Source organism: Coptis chinensis, chromosome 3 (assembly GCF_015680905.1).
Source record: "Coptis chinensis isolate HL-2020 chromosome 3, ASM1568090v1, whole genome shotgun sequence".
Taxonomy (NCBI): Eukaryota; Viridiplantae; Streptophyta; class Magnoliopsida; order Ranunculales; family Ranunculaceae; genus Coptis; species Coptis chinensis.
In genome coordinates this window covers 83,655,257-83,681,754 of record NC_141458.1, presented here as the reverse complement: position 1 = coordinate 83,681,754, position 26,498 = coordinate 83,655,257, and the positions used below count along the sequence as shown (strand labels likewise).

The 26,498-nt window shown below is 36.7% G+C and overlaps 1 protein-coding gene across 11 annotated transcripts; it reads right to left on the bottom strand.

Annotated features, from left to right (window-relative positions):
• LOC147511170 (MUS308 and mammalian DNA polymerase-like protein) lies at window positions 1–25,832 on the bottom strand. Of its 11 annotated transcripts, XM_086602946.1 has the most exons (27): window positions 25,684–25,832; window positions 25,277–25,590; window positions 25,018–25,198; window positions 23,937–24,944; window positions 22,155–22,219; window positions 20,002–20,107; window positions 19,714–19,914; window positions 19,352–19,552; window positions 18,548–18,709; window positions 18,348–18,399; window positions 18,163–18,257; window positions 17,765–17,977; window positions 16,448–16,798; window positions 16,182–16,334; window positions 13,783–14,004; window positions 12,682–12,900; window positions 12,326–12,443; window positions 8,012–9,204; window positions 7,532–7,729; window positions 7,191–7,450; window positions 5,033–5,222; window positions 4,844–4,954; window positions 3,559–3,911; window positions 2,020–2,128; window positions 1,801–1,941; window positions 1,451–1,547; window positions 1–1,371 (listed from the first exon to the last, which is right to left on the bottom strand). In XM_086602946.1, exons 1-27 carry the CDS (start codon window positions 25,720–25,722, stop codon window positions 1,283–1,285), a joined length of 6,441 nt encoding a protein of 2,146 aa, XP_086459072.1. In that variant the 5' UTR covers window positions 25,723–25,832; the 3' UTR covers window positions 1–1,282. The 11 variants fall into 11 exon arrangements, 8 of the variants coding, with proteins under 8 accessions (XP_086459072.1, XP_086459069.1, XP_086459071.1 ...); XM_086602943.1 differs by having other exon boundaries at window positions 18,163–18,399; XM_086602945.1 differs by having other exon boundaries at window positions 3,559–3,875; window positions 18,163–18,399.
• Between the last annotated feature and the right edge of the window lie 666 nt (window positions 25,833–26,498).

The following is a 26,498-nucleotide window of genomic DNA, read 5'->3' as shown; positions in this document are numbered from 1 at the left end:
TGGATGAAAAAAGGACATTATATTTCAGAAGATCATTCTAGCAGAAGCTTGTAACGACTACATGACAACTGGTGAATATGATTATGGGACTTGCCCTGGAGCAAATGTAAGTAATCTTTAGCCAAAACTTACACCAAGGATGGAAAAAAGAAGAAAAATTGTAGCAATGAATAATCATACAGTTCCTTGTATAAATGAAGAATGGGTGTACAAACAGAAGCTAATATATACGTCTCAAATGATCTGTGGAAGATTTTAAAGATGAACCAAAGGAAGAAGACAGCTATGTGCATTCAAGAAGTACCGCTGTCAAGCTTCAGATTGAGAAGTTGGAGCTGGTATCTGATAATTACACTACCAAAAAATTTGGGAGGACTGAAAAAATAACTCCCGGAGCCTCAACAAACTTTATTTCAATTATCTTCTTAGTTTTCTCGAGCATGTGTAGTTTTACTTTTGTAGATATTCGAAACATAAAGCTCAGATATTCCAAATCCAAGCAAGAAATATCCATTTGCAGAAATTAACTTACCTGCTTCTTCCTCTGTTTCAGCTGTTTGCCCTGTGGTCTAAATGCATCCAGGTCTTCCTCTTGTCTACTCTGACTCAGCGAACATAATTAAAAATCTCAGGCCTCTGGCACCATCATTTTGTATACTTATATAGTCAAATGCCTTCTCAAATCCTCTTTCATCATGTTACACAGAATCTTTATTTTTCGTTTCCCCAAGAATCAAGCTAAGAATTATCCTAGCAAATGAACATTAGCCTATACGCCAAACGGAAGTCCTGAAATATCCTTCAGTAATGTCATTTGTTTCAGATCCTGCAGTATTATCAATAGTGTTCTTCTCAGAAGCACTCATTGAGAAGAAGTGGACACCAAATAATTCACGAGCCACCACCATTGAGAGCTCCCAATGTCATGAAACTCCTCAAAGGTGACTACTCCCACCCTCAATAGCAACTGCAGGTAGAACTACAAGCCATCCATTATAAAAGCTTTCTTCAGTCCCACTAGTCTCTAAGCTGCATTTGCTAGCAAATCATCAAAGTGAACTTGTTAATTACTGTGTTCTCTACTAGCAACAAGTAAATTTGTACACTTTTTGAGTGAAGCGATTGAGATTAGTGCCCCCGCAAATTTAGAAATATGTAGGTGCCCCCGCAAACACAAATCACAGCCCTCCACTTATGTACATGAATGCAAGTGATACTCAAGAATTCTATCAGTGAGCACTATGAATATGATCAAGTTGTCTTCCAAAATGTAGAAAAGATGCTACTTCATTTCTTCTTTATAATCCTCTTCCACGAAGGTCTCCAATGAGCCCCATGTTTTCCCAACCATCAGTTTGGCATGCAAAGGAACTGAAACAAAAATTCAATTTCAGTCGACATATTCTCATGAACCAAGAGTTTAAGTCATGCCGATCAAGTTCTGACATACCGAGAAGAGATACAGCATTCTCCATGCTCATTCGAAGTAGTAATCCAGCTTCCCTAATTAAACAAGGATCAACTTCCAGCACGAGTTCATCATGTACCTGCACATGAATTGTCAATAGGATCCATGATACAATGACCAAATATCTATTCGTGTGCCTAAACAAAATGCTCCTAGCAACATAAAGAACAGACCTTACTACCAAGTATAATAAGAGAAAACAACTGACCTAACTGACAATGAAAGAAAACTAAAAACTACATCTCAACTTTTCAGTAGACTTTCTGCAAATAATCAGCCTGTAAGAACTACGGGAAAAGCAGAGCCAGTAGCCTTTGGGTGTAGAGAACAACCTGCAAAAGAAGTCGGCAGCGGCCTTTAAGCATGGAAAATTGATTTCCATATTTGAGGGTTGCATCAGATTTCTCACATTCATCAACAATCACAGAGTGGATATTTATCATAGCAATCTTGATTATATCAGCAGCAGACCCCTGGATAATCAAACATCAGCACCACAAAGACTGCCATGAAAGAACCAAAACTATCGAGTACAATAAAATTAGAACTACCTGACATATAGAATTCACAGCTTGTCTCTGAGCCTTCCCTTTTTCTTTGTTATTTCCAAATTTTATTTTTGACAGAAACCGTTTCCTCCCCATAAGGGTCTCAATGTATCTGTGTTGCAGTTTTGAAGCGAGTATAAGTGTATAACTTTATAAGCTTATTGGGGGAAAAAATTGCTTCAAGTACAGTTCCCATAGCACTTTAAGTTAGAAAACCTTCAGAAAGTGCAATAGTCAAATGAATAACAAACTCTTCCAGGTAACTTACGTTCTGAAGAGTGTTCTGCAAATAAGTAAAAGCACATCAAATTGAAATAGCTACAACTACATGTCTACAGCTACAACAACTGCTGCTACTACGACCACCAAAAAGTTGTACTCACCCACCAGAACAAAGAACAGTGAACACCACAGAAGAGAAGTAGACGAAGAGCCATATTCCAAGTCAAAATATCGGCAATACACCACATTAAACACATTGCTGGGTCATGAAAACGGCTAGGGTTGATCCCCTAGTATATTCCATTAGCTAATCAGGTTGGATTGGGCTTATGGTCTGTTAACCCGTTTGGAATCCTGGCCGGATTTAGAAAATAAAAAACCGCAATTAGATCTGATTAGGTACAGTTCTTCCATTCTGAAATCCACCTTCCCCTGTCTTCTAAAAATAACTCAGTTACATTGTGTCCATAGCCAACACAGATACGAAGTGTCTGACAAGGCGAAATATCAAAATTGGGGTATATCACATGCAATCTGTGTCTGTGGTGTGTCCGACACAAACACGTAGATACGTATCCAACACGGATTATTTTTAAAACATTGCCTGTCCATGTAAAATAGAAAAATAATTACACAATCTTCTCTTTATCAGGAGGAACCCAATTTTCCCAAACCCCATTCTCTCACTATTTCTTGTTTTAGTTTCATATAGTTCTTTAGAGAAGAAGATAACCACCAGGGTGAAGGAACTGTCTGTGATTTCAGTTCAAGTAGAACTTGGTCATGTGCTATATGAATCAACTTTTATTTTTCAAAAGTCTTAGCAGCAAATCTGTCCTAAAACCACTCTTAAGTTGGATTTTTCGCTCTGCAAAGAGGAAGATCCACTATTCAATTCCTATATTTAGGACTCTAGCATGGGTATTTCACTCTCAACAACTCTAAATCGGATTGAAGGTCTACTTGCAGATGAATACCTTATTTGAATCAGGATGTCAGATGAGGAATCTGGTAGGTGTTTTTTGCACATTTTTTAGTATGATAGAATATATTTCAATCGGAACCAGGTTCGGATTCCAATTCGGATATCACCAAAGTTATTCCTGTCCGGGTTCGGGTTTACACAAACCAGACCTATATCTTCCCTACAATTCATCAATGATTTTGCAGCTAACCGAAAAGACTGTCGTTACAGTACAAGGATAAACTTTTCCTTAAATAATACCAAGCCTTTCATCTGGGGACCTTGATTACCAATAATTAATTTTTAGACAACATCATCTTTTTTATTGAGATAATCTGGGGGGTAAAAAAGCTCACCCTTTTTGACGGCAAATTGCAACTGCTTCATTCAGCCACGATGCAACACCAGGAAAAGAACTCTTGAAACTTCGAATCTTTTCTGCAGCTTCGTCTGAGCTGCAGCATATTTGTTCAGCAAGGGTATTAGGACCCATGCCATAGAGGATACCATATACCAATCTTTTCGTCTGCTCTCGCTCTTTAGAACTAACTGCCGATTCGTGCTTTCCAGTCCATCTTGCAGATATCATAGTAAAGACATCACCACTTGGTTCACTAAGAAGTTCAATCAATGGAGAGTCCTTAGAGAAATGAGCCATCAACCGAAGTTCTATCTGAGAATAGTCAGCGGTCAGAAGCAACCAATTTTCCTATCAAAAAAAGTTCCAAGGAATGAGGCCTAACACACAAACCATGTAAGTTTTGACTAATATATATATATATATATATATATATATATATATATATATATATATATATATTTAGTACATACTTAAAATTAAAAATAAAATGCGTCGTAAAAACTTCACCTAGAAAATGAATTTACACGCAATTTTTTGTGGACATGATATATTCACCATAAAATCATCTCCACAAAAATTCAGCTCATTTGGAAACCTCTAACCTAGATAAAATATGATTGCAAAAACTCGACATGACAACAATTTTTATCTAGATTAAAGGTTTTCAAATGAGCTGAAATTTTGTGGAGATGATATTTATGGTGAATATGCCATATCCACAAAAAATTACATTTGAATTCATTTTTTAGGTGAAGCTTTATTTACGTACTTATTTTTAACTTAAAATAAGTATGTATTTCTAAGAGCGGGATTGGAAGGGATAGAGCCACATTCTTATAGACACATTGTAGCCACATTGTAAACGAATCCAATCAAAATCGTTGACTTAAAGGTTGAATTAAGGGCTAAATTTTTGTAGATATGATCTCCCCACCATGGAGAACATGTTCACAAAAAATCAGCTCATTCAAAGAAGTCTAACCTTAGAACATGCTCACAAAATTTTTGGACTATTAGATGAAAAATTCAAAAATGAACACTAATTTTTACATGGTTAGACATATCTAAATATTATGATTTTTTGTGAGAATGATTTTCATGGTGGAGAGATCATCTCCACAAAAAACCAAGCCTTAATTCATTTGTATGTCGAAAATGTGGCTATAATGTGCACATAATGAATGTGGCTCTATCTCGGGCTGCATAAACTGTTGTATAAAAAGTGTTGTATATGGATCCCTCCCTATATATATATTAGGATGAAATAGTAAGGTCCTAACCTGTGTAGGAATAAAGAACTTGCGAGCATTAACAACATGATGATCAGCATCTGAACTGTTTTGGTTTTCATCGATGCTATCAAATTTGAAGTTAACTGTATGTTCAACGCACTGCCAGAATAGAAAAAGGTAACTGGTCACTATCATTTACAACTTGCCTGTGCACAAAAGATTAAAAAAAAAAAAAACCTGAAGATTGGGTTCCTCCATTGAGAGCCGTCCAGTGGCAGTGGAGGTCTGGAGCCAATGACCATGTAATGTATATCTTTGTGTGCTCATAGATAGCCTGGCCTGTGAGCATATTGATCCCAATGTAGAGTTTAAGAGCTTTGCTAGAGTCCTATGCTCTTTGATGATGTTGACAATAGGATGTTGATGCCTGAAGATCATGGAAAAAGAGTAAAACAACTAATGAGTAATCTTAATGATTATAAGGGGAAAAGCATAGCATCAACCAATAAAACCCAGTAGCACACTTCTGTACGCAGGTTCATTCGCTTATAGGCAGAGTTTCGAGTGAGGAAAGAAAGTTTTCCAAAAAGACACTCAGGTTATTGACCTTTAGAAATGAAATTGCGTGTCAGTATGTATTAACAGTGTGGACACATTGAGTTTCACCAATACTTTGGAGTTTGGATACCTGATGAAAACCTTGCTAAGGTGATCAAGTCATTGTAATGAATGCAAATAGGCACAACACCTTAATTAGAAAAGAACTATCTACCTAAATAACTTGAATGATAACAACTTTGAAATCCAAAGAGCAAAATAGCCAAAATTGGGTAGGTACATCCCAGTTTGCTATTTTATTTTGGGTTAACCAATATTACCCACTAGATGAGCCAATTAGGATTTCCCCCCAACTAGATGGGAAATTAGGGTCTCCTCCCTAAATACACACAAAAAAAATTCGGTCAACTCATCTAGTGGGGGGGACCCTAATTTCCCATCTAGTGGGGGGGAAATCCTAATTGGCTCATCTAGTAGGGGGGTAACACTAGTTCACCCTTTTATTTTTCCTCATAATTGAGGATGCATTTTGTGCACCTGTTAAATTTACAGAAACAATAACAAATTGAAATTATCAATTTAAAGTACTAATTCCGCTTCTGTAAAGATCGGTGGTCAAAATCAACATGTATTGCAAAAATTTGGTAATTTCATCCGCAATTCGCGCGAAGTAAAATACAATAACACTACTTAAAATCACCAATTAACCACATCAAACTATAGTTGAATATTGTAAGGGTGGGATCCACAGATAGCTTTGTTTTTTAACACAGCAAGGGTCATATGGGACTACTTTTAATGGATATCAGGTCTTTTTCAAACACAAAGGACATGTCAGTAACTTCTGAAAATTGATGAGCTGGGGCAAGCTTTCCGCCTTCCGGAGCAGAAACTCAGACATTTGATGTCTTTCTCCTCCAAACGGATCAATTGAGAAAAAGACATTTATTAATCTCTATCTTTCTTAATTGGAAAAGAACGTGAACCAAGAAAGTTACCGATATTTTTCCTCCATTTTTCATTTCTTAACCAAACTAATAATTGTTTGCAACAAAAATTGATAGAATCTAAAAATTCCAGAACTACTTCTGATATCTCAGGAGTATTTTTACGTATTGAAGATGCTTTACCATCTTTCAAAATCTCTACAATTTACACATACAAAGTTCTTTACCTCTATTTATAAAAATTCAACAGAAAGCTCGTGCCTCGTAGATTTGGCTAAGACACCCACACATTGCACAGCATAAAACAGACTAAGAGTGACGCAATTGTACTATGATAGAGTTCTAAGAGGGACACCCAAACCTTAAATCCCCTCAGGAGATGTCCTACATTGCTACTTTTGTTGTGCGCAGGTCCATTTAGAGTTCAGGGACAGCGCCACACCCCCCCCCCCCTGAATATTTAGGAAGTTTCTATCATGTAAAACCCGAAACTACGTAACGTGTAACTCTCTTTTCTCTCCAAACTTTCTAATCCATTAATAATCATAAACTTTTATTTACTATTCATGTGATTTACTCTGCTGATAAGCATCTTATCCAAAACTCAAAACCAGTACTTTTTTTTAACGGTAAAGATAGAGATGTATTATATATAAACAGAGAATACAAAGCAATAGGATGGAATATCCTAACAGAAAATCACAACAAGTTAACAACAACAACAACTCACAATTACATTAATAAATAAAATAAAGTAAATCTCACTAAGCATGCTTAACTCAAAATCCATACTGCAGTCACATAACATTTCGAATACTCTTATATTCACTACTAGTTCACATGTTTGGGGTTTTTCTAATGATATGCAAATATGTATTAAGTTACAGTACCTCAAGAGATCCAAAGAATGCTTGTCAGTGCTTGGATGTTGTTTTCCTTTGGTTTGGCCCTCAGGAATAGGCAAATTTAAATGTCTGAACAGTACATTTGCAATATCAGCAGACGTATAGAGTGAAAAGGTCATGCCAGCAAGCTTGTAAGCATCCTGCTCAAGCTGCTTTATCTTTTTTACTAATATATTCCTTGCCTTGAGGCATCCTTCCATGTCAACACCTATTCCCCAAATTTCCATGTCCGCAAGAACATTAACCTACAATACAGGCACGTCAATTAGATAGAAAGAAAAAACATCATAAACCAAAAAATTGCAACCATGGTGTTGTAACTTTACCAAAGGATTTTCAATGCTGACAAGTGCATCGACGAGTTTTTCTGAACTAACTAATTTCCATAAGACAGAACCCAGGGCTCGGGTTTGTGCAACTCGACGGCAGCAACCATTATGTGCAGCTCGGCGCATTTGATTCTTCCACCTACCACTGTGATTAGCAGATGCAGCAACCTCACTGGATAACCTTTTCTTAACCTCCTGCATCGTCACAATCAAATTTACAATCACGATGAAATGTAATTACTTTTTGTGATGTTGACAACTAATATGTGCCCGTGTTCAGGTCATATCGCCCTTTTGTACTTATTCCTTAGTAAAAAAAAACATAGATACATTCATATTCATGATTGGTTAGATGTAACATGGCATCAAACGTTCAATAGTCATAAGCTTGTAAGCTACCAATATAAATGGTAAGTGGAATAAGTAAATTTAACTTCTCAAGAAAGTTGAAATGAGATATCATAGATGTATAGTTACCTTCTCAAGATTTGGGCTAAAGCTCCTTTCTTCATCAGGCCAAAGTAACCAAGCAACTATGCACATGTCTATGCCATTAGGAACATATATTGGAGGAAGCAAAAAGTATGAAGCATCTATCAGTTCAATGCCCATATTCTTTTGTGAGGAGCGAAAGCTACCAAACCTCTGAATCGAAATTCCAGGACTTTTCAACACCTGAATCTGAACTTTTAGGTTCCAACTGATTTTTCTAACATTGCTTCTTGCCATGATTTTAGATATTCTAATCCATCTATGTTTAGCACTCTCCCACCAATGATCCGTAGGTACACCTTTACATGAGTCACCTATGGTACTCCTCGGAAAGTCTTCATTTGTTTCAATATTTTGTTTATTAGAGCTAACCAAATCCTTCGAGAGGTTGACATAGTAAACCGGAGATTTTTCCCAACAAATGGCCATGCCATGAATTTCAAATGGAACAATAGGATTCAGTTCGGATCGTTTGGTGAAGTGAATATCGAAATAAAACTCTTGGACAGTGTCCCAGAGATCCAAAAAAGAATCAAATCCACCAGGAGTACTACTTGCATTTCGAGGACCTTGCTCATATATGTTTTCATTGCTGTTTTGACATGCAAGTCCTCCATCGTCCCCTTCCTTTTGTATATGCTCACGAGACAGGCCAACTAAAGCTCTAAAATTTCCACCAGTTCCCAGCTGTGAAGATAGTGGTATGCTGGAATATGCAATATCATCACAACCTGATTTACCAACATTACCCAGAGTTACTTCCAGTTTCTCAGCACCAGATGTACATCGCAATGCAGTAATTGATTCAAGCTCCCTTGAAGGTTCAAGACCATATTCTTGAACCTTTTTTAATTTTGCTTCAGGTTGTGGTGCAGCATTATCAGCATCCATTTTTCTATCTTCTGCATCTGGTTTAGCCGGAAACTCCTTGAATTCAGTACCAACAAAGTTACTCGTTGAGCCTTCACCAGAAGAAGCCCAAGCACCAGGCACAACAGGATTATCAGTGATCATCGACAATAAGGGTCGAGAAAACAGAGGGACCTCAAGTCCAAGCGATTTAAAAGCTGAAAATGCAGCTACTCTGGCCTCTTCTGCTTTGTCAAGAACAATTCTGCGTGCACCATTTTTTATCTTTTTGGCCACCCCCAATTGTATACGCCGCTGTGCTGAACCTTCTAATACCATACAATTATAGGTGAAATTTAGTGGGCACAACTACAAACGAGAAAACTGAATGGCATAAAAAGTAGCATACAACGAAAACAGTATTCATATATATATATATATATATATATATATATATATATATATATATATATATATATATATATATACAACACTTTTTATGCAACACCCTTTTATAAGTTGAACTAAGGACTAATACTTTGTGGTTATGATCTTACCACTATAAAGATCATATCCACAAAATTTCAAATCATTTCAAAATTTCTACCTCTTTCAAAAGTTGATTTGAAAATGTGAGTTTATTTTAACGGGCAGGATTTAAAAATTTGCAACCCCCTTTTGCCATCTTTAGAAATTCCCAAATGAGCCCATTTTTTGCAAGGATGTTATCCATGGTGGGAGGTTGACATCTACAAAAAATCAACTCGAAATTTCTAGAAAGAGATGAAGGCCATTGTATAAAGTGTTGTATATGGATCCCTCCCTATATATATATATATATATATATATATGAAAAAAAAATTAAACGAAAGGCTAAAACTTTCAAACGTTTGTGACTAATCAGTGACTCCTATCAATGAATCGATGTACACTATGGGAATCTAAAAGTGCATTGCCATTGATAACATACGTGTACAATTGATGACAAGATGCAATGCTCGGTAATGTTTTCAGATAAGGAAACATGGACATATAGAAGAAAAAAAACAATTAGGTTTGCACTCATAAAGGTTTCTACCCCAACATTTCTGTCTCATTTATAGACCAACAAGCACTTGCCAGGGGTTGCATCTCACTCAGTCACAACTGCGTTGCCATATGGAACCCAGGATACGTTTCAGAAAATTACAAGTAATAGAAATGATATAGCATACTTCCCCTTTTTTATTGTATAGATATGCAAAGGTAGATGGTGAAAAGATTAATCTTAGGCATTAATTGATACGTGGAAAATAGTGTTGGAGAAATAAAAGAAGTGAAAGGTTTACAAGAAGTGTTGGCTTGGACGTGGTAAATAAGAACCTTATTACACAGTTGATTGGTGATCATGGCTTTTTAAAACGTGGAAAACCACTTTCCTAATTTTTGGCCAATAATGGAAAACCCTATGCGCTAACTTGTGAGGTACGGTTGGTTTTCAGCGCAGACCCCCACAAGTATTTCCTCCCTCCCAAAACATTGGATGAAACCCTTCTGCCATCTGAAGACTACACCCAACACCGGTACTATTGTTGGTTAACTACCCCCACTAGATGAGCAAATTAGGATTTAACCCCCACTAGATCGGAAATTAGGGTCCCCCCCCCCCCAAATTAAACGGCACATGTTGACCATTAACCTTGTGGTCAATTGATACAAAATGACACCACTACCCTTCGTAATCCAAAAATACCAAAACAAGTCATGTCTTCCCAAATACCCAATCAATGTTTGAATCTATGTTGCATGGGTACGGGTACGAGTGTTGGGTTTGGACACGGGTACGGCAATTTGGACATGGCAAGGGCTGAAAATTAGGACACGGGGACACAGCTAATATTATAATTTTTCTATAAAGAAATTATTTTAATTCTAAAATATTGAATCTTGAAAAACACACTGTTAAGGGCTAAAGGTAGTTGGATTCTATAATGATGAAGTTTGAAATTGTACCTAGAAATTTAGCTGTATCCACATGACAAGGCCCATTGGGCTTTGAAAGTTTCAAACAATTAGCAGTTATTACTAGTTAGAGGTTTAAACACCCATTCTAGAAAAGCCCAGCCCGTATTTTTTGTTTCAAGACTGGCCCATTTTTGTTATTTCCACCCATTTTAAGTTGTCTGACATCAACAACTTAAGTAGATCTTCTCCCTTCTATTTTCCAAAACCCTAGATCTGTTTGTACAGCTGCCATGACCAAGCAAGATAGAGAAAGAGAAGAATTGAGACCAAAGAAAAAGAAGAAAATTTGCGCAAGGGAAACTCACCAGTCAATATTCCTACCTCTCCTCTCTATCTCTTCGAATAAATTTTTTTTTCCCTCCGACTCCGACTACGAATCTATATCGTGTCGTGTCACTCCGACTCCGACCACGAATCTGTATCATGTCGGTGTTGGTACGACGACACCGGAACACGCAGGGAATTTCGGCATACCCATGCAACACAGGTTTGAATTGATAACACACGTTCATCTATAAAAAAAAATAAAAAAACCAATTAACAATCCTAATTTATGATAGGCCAATTATTTTTCCATTAGTAATATTCCAATTTATGACTTTTCTTTATTTTTTTTGGGGAGGGGGTATTGCTAATTATTTCAAATACAATGTGTGTGTGAGGGGGGATTTTAATTTTAGACCTTTCATTGTATTGACTTTTTTACTTTGCTCATAATTAGTGTATCCACTTTTTATATTACTTTTGAGTTTCATCATTTCTATTTATTTTGTTATAGATTTATCTTTTGATATCATAGAAAAACAGATTGTGCACATTGGTGAAAAACAAGTTTTCAACCAAACAGATGAAATTGTATTTCATAGGTTTGTCTTCTTCCAACCAAACACAAGGAAAACAAATTTCCATGTTTTTTTGGAACCACCAAACATTGAGAGCATTCATGAAAACGTTTTCTTGAGAAGAAAAACAACAAGCCACAGTGGAAACCATTAACACAAAAAACTGTTTACAACCTAACAAACATAGTCTTAGTTGCACAAAGTTTCTACATAAGGCAACACACACCTGCTTCAGAACCTACTTTAAGGTCGATGAACCTATTCCAACACACCACAACCAGGCTATACACCAATGAGTTATTACAGTCAACACCCACAAACGGGGTTGCAAGGATGCCTTCTGGATCAGAGAGGTCATAAACAACTTGTCCCTTGACAGTGTACGCTGGAGCACACCTGGATTCAGGGATGAACCGAAGATATTCATAAAGGGTAGTCAAAGATTAAAAGGGTGTCAATGAGAGATTTAGACCTCAAGCAATCGCTAATAAGGGACAACTGCAATCAAAACACGGCATCGTAAATTCATAACCGCCACCTAGTTACGCAAACTATTAAACAAGCACTGTGAAATAACTGAATTAATAATCCATCACAAACTTACCTTGTGCAGCCCATGATGAAGATTCAAAAATCGCCTTTGCTATTTCAGGAATGGATGCCTCGGCAATGGCAAGAGGAGTGCGCAAGCCAGCCTTATAAAGTGCCCTAGCTCGAGAACCCTAAAACACAAAGATATTAGCTTTCATGTTCGAAGCCATTGAACCGACAGCTGCCAACATCTTTATAGCAAATGTAAAGCTTAGGAAAAAAACTCAAGGACCGACCATAAGAATGAACACACCTTAACATATCTTAACAATCATTGAACCAATGGATGTAACCATTTGGACTCTCAACCTCTTTTTTAACTAATATAAAGCTAAAAGACAATTATATGAATCATAAGAATGAACACACCTTAACATATGGAATATTTGTGAGCTCTACAATCTCTGCTCTCACTCCAAATGACACCCGATTCTGGAACTTGCCAACCAAACCTTCCAGATCATGCCACCCAAGTCTCTCACAAAACAAGGAAACCATTGAAGCAAACCTTCCAGCATTCTCTTGCAGGGCTTGAACCATACCTCTTGCCACTTTGAAGGCTTCACAGACATCAGTCACAGGTGCCTCCTGCATTCCAGCACTTCAAAATTAAGCCTCTACATGTACAGTACAAGATAACCTACTCTGCCTCCTCTTTTAACATGGACAGAATCTTAAAAATTGCCCACTTGATATCCCGTAAAAATCACAACATGACTTTTGTTCAATGAGTGACAAGAGAGAGGAATTTTACTGAGAAAATCTTTTGCGGGGTGGTCTCTTTTTGTGGAGTTTGTTGTCCACCGGATCACTAGAAGATCCTTTTCAAAGGTTTGTTGAACCTTACATAACTGATGATACCAAAGACTAATCTTCATTGTTTAAGTGGTCCTTTCTACTTAAGAGGGTCTTCTTTGATGAGCATGTCTAGACGAGATTATATATAAGTACAAAAGAGAACAAATTTTGTTGATCAATTCCAGAATCAATATGGGGAAAGTGTATGCATGTTATTGAATTTTTTTCTGTCCGGCGTACCTGGGCAGCTCAGTCAGACACCTCAGCCACTAAGTACCTACTACCTAGTTCACATTTGTTATTCTTTTGGGTTCTGTGGAGTTCCAAATGGTCCCTAGGATCCATTTGGATGCAAACCCTATTACTTCATGTAAAAGTATGAGAACGAGATGGCTGAAATCAATTAAGGTTGTATTCTCACTTCATTTTTCTTCTCCATCTAATGTTTTCTTGCTGTTTCTCTTACTCAAGAACAAACACTCATTTTATCTGCTTTTTCCATATCACTTCTCTTTCTAGTTGTATAGACATGAAAAATCACAGAACCTAAAAAAGAAATGAAACGAAAAAAGAAAAGCACATATATACTTTAACTCGAATACAAAACAGACAAAAGAAACCTCTTACTGATCGAGAGAAAGATGAAGAATTCTTGAAAGAACAGAAACTCACTTGAACAAGTCTTGACAAGATGAGCGCCACATAAAAACGCTTACACACACGGAGAGTACTATCATCTGAAAGCGTACAGCTGCCAATAGCAAAGTTTTGGTTTGAAAGTCTGCTGTGCAGCCCTTTCTTATTCTCTCTAGATTTGATTGACATTCGCAAAGGTGCACCATGCGCCATTCGCATCAGAAAGGGCTCTGCCACCCCAACTCGATTTCCAACAGACTGTCTCTCAAGAAAGTAGAACATAAACATTATAAAAAGTAAAACCCAAACACACACACACACACACATGTGAACTATATGCAGGAGGTTTCCAAAGATTGCATCAGGAGTCTGTTTCTACCATACAATTTGACAGACGGAGATCCTATTCATAGGGCATTGGTTACGACAGCTAAGTACAGGAATATTTCTAAAAATTACAGCAAGTTAGTAACGTAATAATCACAACAGAAGATTCCCCAAAATCAGAATTAGCCTAACCGAAAAATACTAGTTAGACATTATTTCAAAGTACAATAATGATAACAGCAACTAACTTTGGAATCAATTTAAGGGTTAAATTGCATCAAAACCTATTGAAACTAATTAACTAAACATGTTCCAGAATCAAGTTGGTAATCAAGCTAATTGTCCTGCATCTAGATATTCTCACAAGATAGTAAACAATAGGGATCGATTTACCCTCTTACTTTCACAATCTTTTGTACTCAAGCCAATAACCACTACTACATTAACAAAATCAACGATCCATGTGATTCCGGTGTGGCATCTTTGGGTAGAGCAAAAAGTGGCTCAGCTCATGTCCAGTCGTCTATTCCTAAACTACACCAAACAACAAGAGCCAACTAGAAACTGACAAGTACACTCCTTTTTCTCTCTCTCCGTTAAACAGTGCTGCTGCTGCTGCTGCTCTCTCTCTCTCTCTCTCTCTCTTAACAGAACCACTTGATCGCCATTAAAACTATTACACCTTCCTTTTTTTAAGTTATAAAAACTCTAGATTGGTTGTCTTTTCGTGGTCTAAAGAATTTGGATTTTCTTCTCCAAATTCTCATCTCCCATTCTATGGCATGGGTATGGGTTTGAGTTGGGGTGAATTTAGTCTTTTAGGCATTTGTTATGCTTCCAATTATTTAAAGGACCTGTGAGTCAGTGATTTGATTTGTAAGATCTCTTCACAACACTGAACGCAGTAAAGCACTATTAAGAGAAACTCATAATTTGTATCAAAGTATTTCAGCATTTGTTAAAGATCTCAAACTATGCTCGTGAAGAGTAACCCCAATTAATTGATTCATTACTATGTCGACTTCAGAAATGGATATTTTCTTGCTTGATCTTGAATTGGGACCTAAAAAGGAAAAAAAGATAAAGTCATAAACCAACTCAATAGGACTTTACAGCAATCAACCTTTTTGTTTCCGGAGCCTTGTCAACTAGTATGATATAAGTGGTGGGGGAAAGTAATACATGGGTTCTGCTTCTTCAATTAAAGATTCAATTTCATTCATCTATTTTGTTCAATAGAAAAATCGTTTTGGATTTGATTCATTTCACTCATCAATGTGTGAAATGGAACACTGATTACTGTTTCTCCATGAGAAGTCCATCTCCATGAAATTGGTGTGAAGGTCGAACAGACATTGGCTTGCATTCGTTGTCTTCCTTATGACTTTGTGTTTCACTGCAGAAATTAGAATGTCACTGTTCTTCATCTTCACAAAGATCTTCTTTGAGTAGTTTAACTTGTTTCTTTACAAATATTGAACTACGGATGGAAAATCTAACCCATACGTAGTTACGAAACCTCTGTTCTTCTTCTTCTTCTTTGGGGAAGAGAGGAGAAGAAAGCAAAGGCTGTAAGAGTTTTCTGGTTTTTATTGGAAGAGACGACCGGAGAGAGAAAGAGTAGTATTCGTACTTTTGTTTGACAGGGAGAGAGAATAAAGGAGTGCACGTGTCAGTTTCTAGTTCGCTCTTGTAGTTTGGTGTAAGTTGGGAATAGAAATCTGGACATGAGCTGAGCCGCTTTTGGCTCTACCCAAAGATGCCACATAGGAATCATACGGAACGATGATTCTTTTAATCTAGTGGTTATTGGCACGAGGACAACAGCGTGTAAAAGAAAGAGAGTAAACCCATCACTTCTCATTCAACTTAAATAATTCAAAAGTCTGCAACTATTAAACTATCAAAACACCAATTTGTAGGCGAAAAAACCTTATCAGTGAACAATTACACATCATACATAAAATAGCATGTCATTTGTCTACCACAAACAGAGAAATAAATTATAGTTGACATCTAATGCAGATTCAAATAGATAGAAAATAGTCGGCATGTTTATGTGAAAATAGTCTAGAGTAATAAGATTCGGTTATTAACAATCGGCTTACTTGCTCAAGAGTAGATAGCTGCATGAACTTTTCGTAGTACGATTCCCAATCTGGGTCGACATCAACGTTGATGGGTGTGACCAAGTAAACTAGATGCAAATCACATGCAAGCACAAACCCTTCCCTTGCCCTTGAAAGATCATCCAGCACAACCTGTAAATAGTACACATAAGCAAAAGTACAGATACTCAGTGTGCTTCTCTATTGAACAAGCTAATGATGACAAAAAACTCAAAATAAATGACATTATTTGTTTTGTGAATTACAAGTGATTCTTCTGGGCTGAGAGAACTTCCAAACGATGCACGTCCAAGAGGTGTGGTGCTGTACATTTTAGTATCTTCGTTCCACTCAACAAACTTCTTATGGCACAGCCATCGAAGAGAATCTTGAGCTGATTTGACAACATCTTCAAATGGTTTTGTTGAATTAAGAAGAGTGCACTTAACATATCGGTGAATATCACCAGCAGTTTGAACAATACCACCAGCAACAACCTCTAAGATTGCATGAATCATTCCATTTTTGTCTTCAGACAGGCAAGATTGCAATGGCGGACAGCTATCGTTAAGAACAGCAGTAATCTTTTTCACTTCTTCTGGTTTGCATATCAGTATCTGGTATTAGTGAAAAAGAAATGAGAACATTAGCTGAAAAAGTCCAAATAGGACTTAACTTTTAAAGCTTCTAAACAGATTCAAAAAGACATAAAATGTTAATGGTTCTTTCATATATGGAAGATTTCCTAAGGGCATCCAAAGGCCGGAGGTTTATGGATGCAAACCTAATTTTGTAAAATTATATATATTTGTGTGACAGGGGGCCAAAATCAATTAAGGGTGTATTCTCTCTTCTCTCTTCGTTTCCATCACACCATTTTTCCGTCTTTCTCTTTACTGAATAAAAAAGATATAATTTAACTTGAAGCATGATGACAACCGCTAGCACAAAATTATAGTCAAACAATCTAAGTAGTAAGGCTGCCAATGGATTCAAATTATCCGATAACCGATCCAAACCAAACCAAATAAAAAGAGGTTTCGGATACTGGTTATCCGGTTTCGATTCGGTAATGGTTTGAAGTTTCAATACCGATTAAATATCAGTTTGGTTCTGGATTTGCCTTGACCCAAACTGATATGAACCCGAACCGATACGAGGCATTCACTAATTATTTATTTTATAGGCTTATAGAAATACACAATAAAATGTGGTTGAAATTAATTGATCTACTATAATTCTGGTCAACTGCACATACTTCAATGATGATTCATTAATTTGATGGCACCTATAATATAAAGAAAAAAATGTTCAAATTTGCAATTATTTCTAGTTATAAAGTCGGTTCATTTCGGTTTCGGAAACATTGAAAGCTTATCGGTTCAGTTCAGTTTCGGCTACTGTATATTCTTATCGGTTTGGTAGCGGAATTTCGAAAATCCACCCAAATTGGGCCATTGATAGCCTCAGTAAGAACTCCCACCAAATGTATTACTGAACACTTCATCTACAAAAGAAAAACATTACCAGCTACCATGAATAGCACCAAAAACAACCAATGTGCACTAAGCATCGAGACATACACTTTCTCCTTTTGTGTCTATTCCAGTTCGACCAGCACGACCAGCCATCTGTCTGTACCTTGTGCCGTCAATAAAATCACGACCAATCCTGGGTTGTCGAAATATAACTCGTCTTGCGGGAAGGTTAACACCAGCAGCTAAAGTAGATGTGGCAGTTAATACACGTACTAGTCCTTTACGGTAGCAGGTTTCAACAATCTCCCTTTCCTCAACCTGTACAGTGAACAGTCCAACCATAACTCTCAAAAATCATTAAGACTATAAGCAATAACAAATTAAAAAATAAATAAAAATGACTAAATAATTTTCATAGGCAACAATGCAACATGCACAAAATTCCACTTATAAATAACGTCAATATATGACTGCAACATAAACAGATGAATGGCAATACTTACTGTGAGGCCAGCATGGTGATAAGCTACACCTGAAGGCAGAGTCTCTTCCAATATAGGATCTAATCCCACTGGACACCTTCGTAAGGCATCAATGGCTGAATCAACATCATCGAAATCACTAAGATCATGAGTGCCAACTGGAAACTGCTTGATGAACTTTGAAACATGTCTTGCAGTTGACTCACATCCTTTACGGCTAGAACAAAATATAAGCACTGAATGACCCTCTTGAACGACCTGCATCAAGGTAAACAGTTCGTTCATAAGCTCAGGTTGAAGGAAGACACCTTAGAGCACGGTTAGTCAACCAAACCTTCAACAAAAAAAAGATTCTAACTTATAAATATTAACTCAAAAAAATAGATATATAAATAAATAACCATACCTCATTGCACAATTCGACAATATGATCTGGATCTTTACCACCATGATCAGCAAATTTTGACATAGTTCGAACAAGGTCCATTTTTCTATCATAAATGGAATTTCCAACTTTAATGTATTCTTCCAAAGGAACGGGTCTGAACTCTGTCTGGTACAATGCAGCCTGCATGCATAATTTATGAGGGAAAAGAAAAACCTGGTGTCTACAACTAGTAGTTAGAACTAGAATAGAATAATGAACTATCCCTTATAAGTACTTGTAGAACTATCCCTTATAAGTACTTGTAAGTTGTAACTGTCATGCACAACGTGAAACAATTCCTGTCTGTAATAATGAAAGAAAGCATTAATTAGATGCATTGCACGTAAACCGTTCATAAGTAAAATGCAACTTGAAATAATCGCTGCGCTGTCAATTTGCAAGTTCTACCATGTCTAAAAAAACAAACAAACTTTACCTCGGCCAAGCACAAATGAAGTACCTCCATTTATGAGACTCATGTAATAATGTGCATAGACTACTAATTAAATTTTAATCTAAGAAAGAAGGCAAGATATTGTTCTTGGCACTATAGAATCGCCTTTCAGAATGGTTTAAGTGTCTACCTGCTGGCTGCTGCAGACCCTTTTTTTTATCAGCAAAATAGTAATCTGTTACTTGTAATCGACCCCTCAACTACTCACTAATGAATGTAAACCACAATATACAAAATCCTTTCGTAGCAGGATTGTCAAGCGTATAAAAGAAATTGTGATTATACGGCAGAAAGTACGAGGATTGTGGCAATTGAAAACTTTCACTTACTCGAAGCCAATCAGCTACAGCACCGACATTTGGCATGGTCGCACTCATCCCAACAATTTGTAAGCCTTGGGCAGGATCAGTTTTCCCACTACTAGTGCCAGAGCTTTCCTCACTAAATGACTCAAGATTGCCTTCTCCAGCTGCATAACGAAGCTTAGTCAACATGAGTTCCAAAAGATACCCACGACTCTGATCACCAACCTGTTGAAGCAACTAACAATATTAGAAAACCAGTTTTACAATATATTAGCATAGCCATACCATATTACCATCATCTAACTCAAGGACAAGAGAATGGAAGGAAACAGACTTCGTATTTGACATTAATGTAGGTAAGTGAATTATATATGACCATTAATTACCATGTGCAGTTCATCTATAACAATAATTCCAACTTCAGAAAGACGCCCTTCTTCTAGCAATCTGTTCACCAATGAATTCGCCTTTTCTATTGTGCAGACAGCTACTGAAGTATCTTTAGGCAGTGTTCCACCTCCTTGGTTACCGTACAAACTACGAACATGCTTACCAAGAGGTTCCAAAAGTACTTCTAAATGTTCTGCCTATCACAAACAAGCCAGTTATAGTAACAACAACAAGAATAACAACAGATACAGGAACTGAACGCAACACTCAGACAGCAAAAGTACCTTTTCTGCACAAATTGATACATATGGCAATACAAGAATTGCCATCTTTCCACTTAATATGACACGCCGTAACATCAGGATTTCAGCAACAAAACTTTTACCAGCACTGAGTTCACAAGAAGGATTAAGCATCAGACATATCCCAGAACTATGTGAGCAGGTCTACAAAGTTAGCTACAAGTCTCTTATCGTGGGAAGGCATTCCAGTATCTCTATAATCTCGTCTCCTAGTGAATAAATGTGGAGAAAATAGCAAAAATAATGTAAAAAAAACATAACTTGCTTTCATGTTTTTTTACGGTAAAGGGTTTTTTTATAACTACAAGTTGATATACTAATATAATCAAAGAGGATTACACTTAACCTTGAATTATTAGCCAGTAGTTAATTCTTTCAAGATCAAAACCCCACCCCATGACCCCTAATACACCCTGATCACAAGAAGGGAAAAAGAAAACAGGAAACAAGGAACTGTGCTCGATAAGATGCATTAAATTGATAAAATGGGAAGTATTGCATCTACACAGAGCAATAGCGAAGACTATTGTTCCAGTGGTCTAAGATTATTAAAAAATTTATGAGTATTCCTTTTGAGTATTTTGTGGTGAGGTGGGATAGGCTTTTGTATTTAGATGTAGGATGATTTGTGGTTCTCGGGTTAGACTCCTGTGGCTATTCTTTTTATTTTTACTTTGTTTCATTGTAATAGTAGGCTTCCTCGGCCTACTTTCATTTCACTTTTAATGTGATTCAACTTTACCGAGCAAAAAAAGAGACTATTGTTCCAGGACCAAACTCAAAACCCATATACACCCAAAACCTTTAAGATACATAAAAGTTACACGAAAAATTCTTTCCAGATCAAAAAAATAACAAGAAGATTAGTTCGAGAATTGAACAGATTGCAACAGAAGCTAAGTTACCTAGGAAGAAACCTAAAAGAAACTAGAGATTGCTTCAGGTAGTATTTTGACTGAAATGGAGGCCGCATTCATTAGCAAGAAACCAAAACACTCCATAAGATTTCTCAGAAGGAGCCTGGAGATTTTCATAGCAACTAAAGCTTAAAGCTGACATCATTTTATAACATATATTTCTTTACAATCATACCATAAAATCTACCTTTCTACAAGATCAACAAGAAACCAATTCCTAAAATTTAATTTAAAGCAATTGATAATATCAATATAACAAATAACATTACTAGCAGACTCCAAACAGTTTTAGGCCCAATGCAGCAACACTTTGGACATAAGTATCGAAAATTGGCAATTGTAATTAAAGAGGTGATTTCCACCCCACATCGTAAGGACCATGACTTTTTTTCAGTGTATCAAGTTTCTTGAAGTTTACCACCTCAACCCTTATGATATTTGTATTCTTTCGCACTTCTAGAACACTTAGCCCGCATATTTTTCTAACAAATATAATCATAGTCTATACGTTGGACATAAACAACTTATCTCAACATTTTCCCTTAATTTACCAAGTATTTGAAAACCATAAAGACACTCATTTCTACTAATCCTCACTAGTTCTTAACTCAACCATCTCAAAATCCTCATCTTCACTGCGCAGAGTCAACAAATTGTACTGGTTCTCATATTACCACATAGTTGTCTTGTAAAAGTTAAAAACTACAACTCAATGTAATCATAGGTTTCTGTCGAGATTATTAATCGTAATCCCACATCGGGAGTCTAAAGCCCAGCCAATCAATATATAAATCCTGGGGATTATTAGGGTTTCACATTGTTAATTGAGTCCTATATTAGTTTCTGTCATTAGGGAGTATTAGAAATTTAGAATTAGCTTTAATTGTATTTTAATTCCGAATTAAGGGAGTTTTACTTGTTTTAGAAGTTGTTTTCCTATATAAGAAATTGTAGACCTTTGGCCAAGGGAGTTTTTGGATTGAATAGATATTGGTTTTATTGAGAATTCGTAGAATTTGTTTAATTGCAATTCCAATTGCATCAAAAAACCATCACAACAGTCAAATAGCTTCTCAAATTTCTAATAAACTCTCTTAAATTTTGGAACTTCACATGTATATACTGATCCACGGCTAATATTGCAGCTTCGGTACATGAAGAGATTAAAAGAACAGAATTTCATAGAGTACAGGAGTTCATGTTCTTTATCAGTAATACCTTGTAGATGCACAATAAACTAGATTCCTTTTCTGCAAAACACCATCCACCTTAAGGCAGTCAACCTAGAAAACAAACATTGTTAGTTCAGTTTCCTCAAACATGAAATGTACGTAAATCCACCTATAGCCACAAAAAATAGATTTGCGATACCAATATTTATGCTGTCAAAGGCGTAAGGCTGGGCAGTAGACCAGTCTCAGCCGACCTTGGACGCCTTGGCAGTTTCTTTGACCAGTCAACATACACTTTGACCCAAAAATATATATCTACATCTCAAAAAATACATTTCTTACAGTTTGTTTACTCTTATGAATAGATTCTTATAGTAATAAATTATATTTCATAAACATTTAAACACTAAAATGTTATAGTGCCATACAAATTACATAGTGATAAATCATGCATACTTTTTAAGTTGCTTTTAGTTTTAAATGCCTTTCCCGCCTTACCAAAGACGGCCGCCTAGGTGGCGCCACTGCTGATAGGAAGGTCATGGGTGGACTTTGAAGCAGGAGAGGAGTTGACGTCGAAAACCTGCCCAAGCGGCCGCCCAGGCGACGCCTTTGACAGCATAGACCAATATACAAACATTGTAAGGCTTCAACCATACTAGAACTACACCAGAATGACTAACGAAAAAAGTGAAGCAATCAAATAGTACCACATTGGACAAGATACAAACAGAAATTTGAAATTTTATACAGATGATAATGTACACTATAACTATAAGATACATTCAAAAAGGCAAAGTCTTCTAATAATATCCCATGGATTTTAAAGTCTAAATAAAGCTAAAAAATGACAAAGAACAAGGCTGTGGAATCAAGGAAGCAGGAACCATGATCCAGGTCCAAGGGAACAATTTCCCAAGTGCCCACATGTCTACCATGTTTTGGCAATATGCAGAGACTAATCTCCATGTTTTTCCCATAGATATTCTAGTAGATTATGCTGGATAAAATAGTAGAGATACTATCTGATGTAGAACATTAGTTGAGTCTATCAGTGTCATAGGTGTGCGCCTATGTTCCCTCTACATGTTATGGGCGTGAGCCCCTTAGTTGAGTCCAAGCCCATGGTTCGAGTCCATTAGTTAGTTGGACACATGTCGTGCTTCTATTAGTTTATGCTTTCTAGGTTTACTTTAAATAACGGGCTTGTAGTTAGGGTTTCAGTAGTTGTGTTTATGTGTGTGATTTGTGATTGAGAGATTCAATAAAATAGTGATTTTTAGGTCGTCTTTTAATTGTGTTTCAATTAAAGTGTAGATTCAATTAAACTGAAGCTTCCGCAAGTAAGATCTACATTATTATCTCCGCAGCTACAGGGGATCAAATTTAAACTGATGATTCCACTAAGCATTTGACAAAGAAATAACTAAAAATGACGTGTCTACAACTGATTACACCCCTAGAATACATGGAAGATAGCCTTTATCTCTGCACTAGGTGATTACTTTAGAACCCTAAAACCCAAAATAAATAAACAAATAAAATAATAATGAAATAAAATAATAACCTCTAACAAATTAGTTTAGTCTGTCCATGCGGCTAAAGGTACATATTGTTTCAGTATTATATAAGAGATGTTGACTGTAGCTTTACTAACAAAAAAGAACATAATAGAAGAAAAGTTCCGGCAAAGAATCAAGAGCCACCTCATAAGAGACACAATAAACTAGTCATGAACATACTTTTGCTTTAATTCTCTCAACCATCTCTCTATCATGTAATAAGATGAAAAAAAAATCATTTTGTCATCTTTAAGTTGAGAAATTACCTGCCAAGGATACAGTTTTGAAATGCCTCTCTTCCTATAAACGTTGCATACTTCAAAAGGAAGCCAATGGCTGAGCTCTAGATAATCATTTATTGGGGAAGAACTTGATGGAGTGCCAGCTTCATCATGATTTTTCTGAGCAATCAAAGGACTCAAGGTGGCTTTGTCCTGTGGACTAGGCATGTCGGCATCATTCTTTAGATACAAGTCAGCCTCTCTTTCAACTACCAATGAAAGAGGTTCTGATTCTTTTGCTTGGTGTATTTCTCTATTGCTAACAAAAGATGGAACCAAGACATCCACATTTAAGTTTACAAAAACAGAAGATTTCACTGTAACCTCAGAAGCACAACATGCATTAGTATCAGCTTTGCTACAACGAGAGAGTGTGTTAGTAGCCTTCAAACTTTTGTAACTCATAGGGTCCTTCTCATCCTGACCACTACCTTTAGAAACAATATTTTCTGCGTTCTCAATAGAATAACGGTGAGGAAACTTCGCATCTAAGTTTCTATCCTCATACAAAAAGTCAAAATGCCGCACTGGCAGTGGGGATGCCTCTTTATGTGATACAACTTCTGTGGACCCAACACTTCCTTTACTATGGTCCTCTTTTAATCCCAAATACACCTTCGTTTCTGGAAACCTGGACACACTTTCACCTTCAGCAGGCCTTCCCTTCAAACTCTCTCCACACCTGGTTTCCAAATTACATAACTCCTCTACACACTGGCTTTTCAAAACATCACATTTTCTGTCATTATGCACGGACAACACGTCAATGGGGACAAACAAGCCATCAGCTAGTTGAATTGCTTCATTCCAAAATGCTTCTCCAGGAGAAAAAATTGAGCTCCCTCGACCAGACTTGGGGGTTTCACGAGTACACATCTTGTTTATCAAAGAACCTGGCGTAATACATTCAACAGCTCCTAAGCTTGGGGTTGTCATCTTCTGGCATTTACTTAAGCTTGCCTGAGGCTCAGCAGACTCATTACAGGTACTTCCCTACACAAATCAAATGAGAATCAACAAATACTAATATATTAAATTCTAAAACAAAAACTACTTTATCACTTACATCAAGCTCTCCAGAATGACTTACAACAGCTTTCCGCGATTCATCAATAAGCTCAGAATTAACGCGTTCCAAACATTCCTCATCATTCCGAGCAATTCCATCATGACTAAATACACATTGTTTCTTCTCTCCCTTCACTTCTAACAAAGAAGGACTACCACTCCTCTTGTTACCCTTCACACTGCATCAATTGTCATTCTTTAATTACACCATAACTAGTCCTACAAAAATTTTAAAAATAATAATAATAATAATATACCTGCAATAGAAAGACAAAAAATCGTCCGCAAACTTATTCAATTCCGGGTTGTCGTTATCCTCATTTACCCCTCTAACCGATTGAGAAGACGATAAATTAATCTCCAAACCTAAATTCCTCTTAATTTTACTATTAAGCCCTTGGCTCAAAACCTTATCATCTTGTGAGTTTTTAAGGTAAGTGTCTAAAGTACATTTAGTATTAGGAGAATTACTATCTAATGATATTCTTGCATCTTTATTTACTCTCTCTGATTTCTTCAAACTATTACTCGGTGACGAAGCCGTCGTTTTCCTCTTTCTCGCGGAGTAAAACTGAACAAATAGAAAAAAAAATTAAAGATTTGTATAAAGGGATTAAGAATTAGGGTTTGTTGTGTATAGAATGAGGAGGGAAAGAAAAGTGACCTGATCAATTCGCGTGCGAGGAGAACCAGGTGAAGCCATTTTGATTGAGACAGATTCTCGATGGCTCGGTCGAAGGTTTTATATTTTATGATTTCTGTGTCTACAGTATCCCATGGGAGGAACGTTTGAATTTTAGGACCAACCGCCAATGCCCACGGGGACAATTTTGGTTTTTTATTCTTGGGTAACAGTTCGGGACTTTGGGATAGTTCGGGTTCGGTCGATTTTTATATTCGTTTATTTTTTTAGGTCGGGTCGGATTCGAATATGTCGGATTCAAAGATTCGGATATAATTTTTAGGTTTTTTTTTAAATTTTTGGTGCTATCCAATCGGGATCGGTTAGATTTGGTTTGGGTTTGGGTCAGATTTAGATTGAAAATTTCGATTTAATTTGGATTCAGGATTGAATTCGGATATTGTCAAACTATTCAGGTTCGGATTCGGATATAACCATGTCTGACCCATTCTCTACCCTAATTTTCGGTCTTTGAAAGGGTTTTTGATGACTTGGCGTTTCAAATGTCTACATTTTAAGCGGGCATGATCGTAAATATAGCAGGTCAGAAATCAAGTATTGAAGTTCATCAATTATTGCACATTTGTACGTCATATCTCTACTACTTATAAGTGGCGTAGATGAGTTAGCCGTTGCGCTGTCTATCGGTTTGCTGTGCTCATTTTTTGACACGTGTAAAGCAAAAAAAAATCAACTCTGAACTTTTATTTGTTTTTGGGTTATGAAAGTTTTGTTTGTTTTTGGGACACGTGCAAAGTACGTGTATGATTTATAGTTGGATTAAGAGTCTCCATATA

Coding starts and splice junctions, on each gene's coding strand:
- LOC147511170 (XM_086602943.1), bottom strand. CDS start 25,722: ATGGCTTCACCTGGTTCTCCTCGCACGCGAATTGATCAG. Junction 20,108..22,154: donor GTTTATTGTGCATCTACAAG/GTATTACTGATA, acceptor TTGTGAACTCAG/TGCTGGTAAAAGTTTTGTTG. Junction 16,799..17,764: donor TAGACACAAAAGGAGAAAGT/GTATGTCTCGAT, acceptor CACTAATACCAG/ATACTGATATGCAAACCAGA.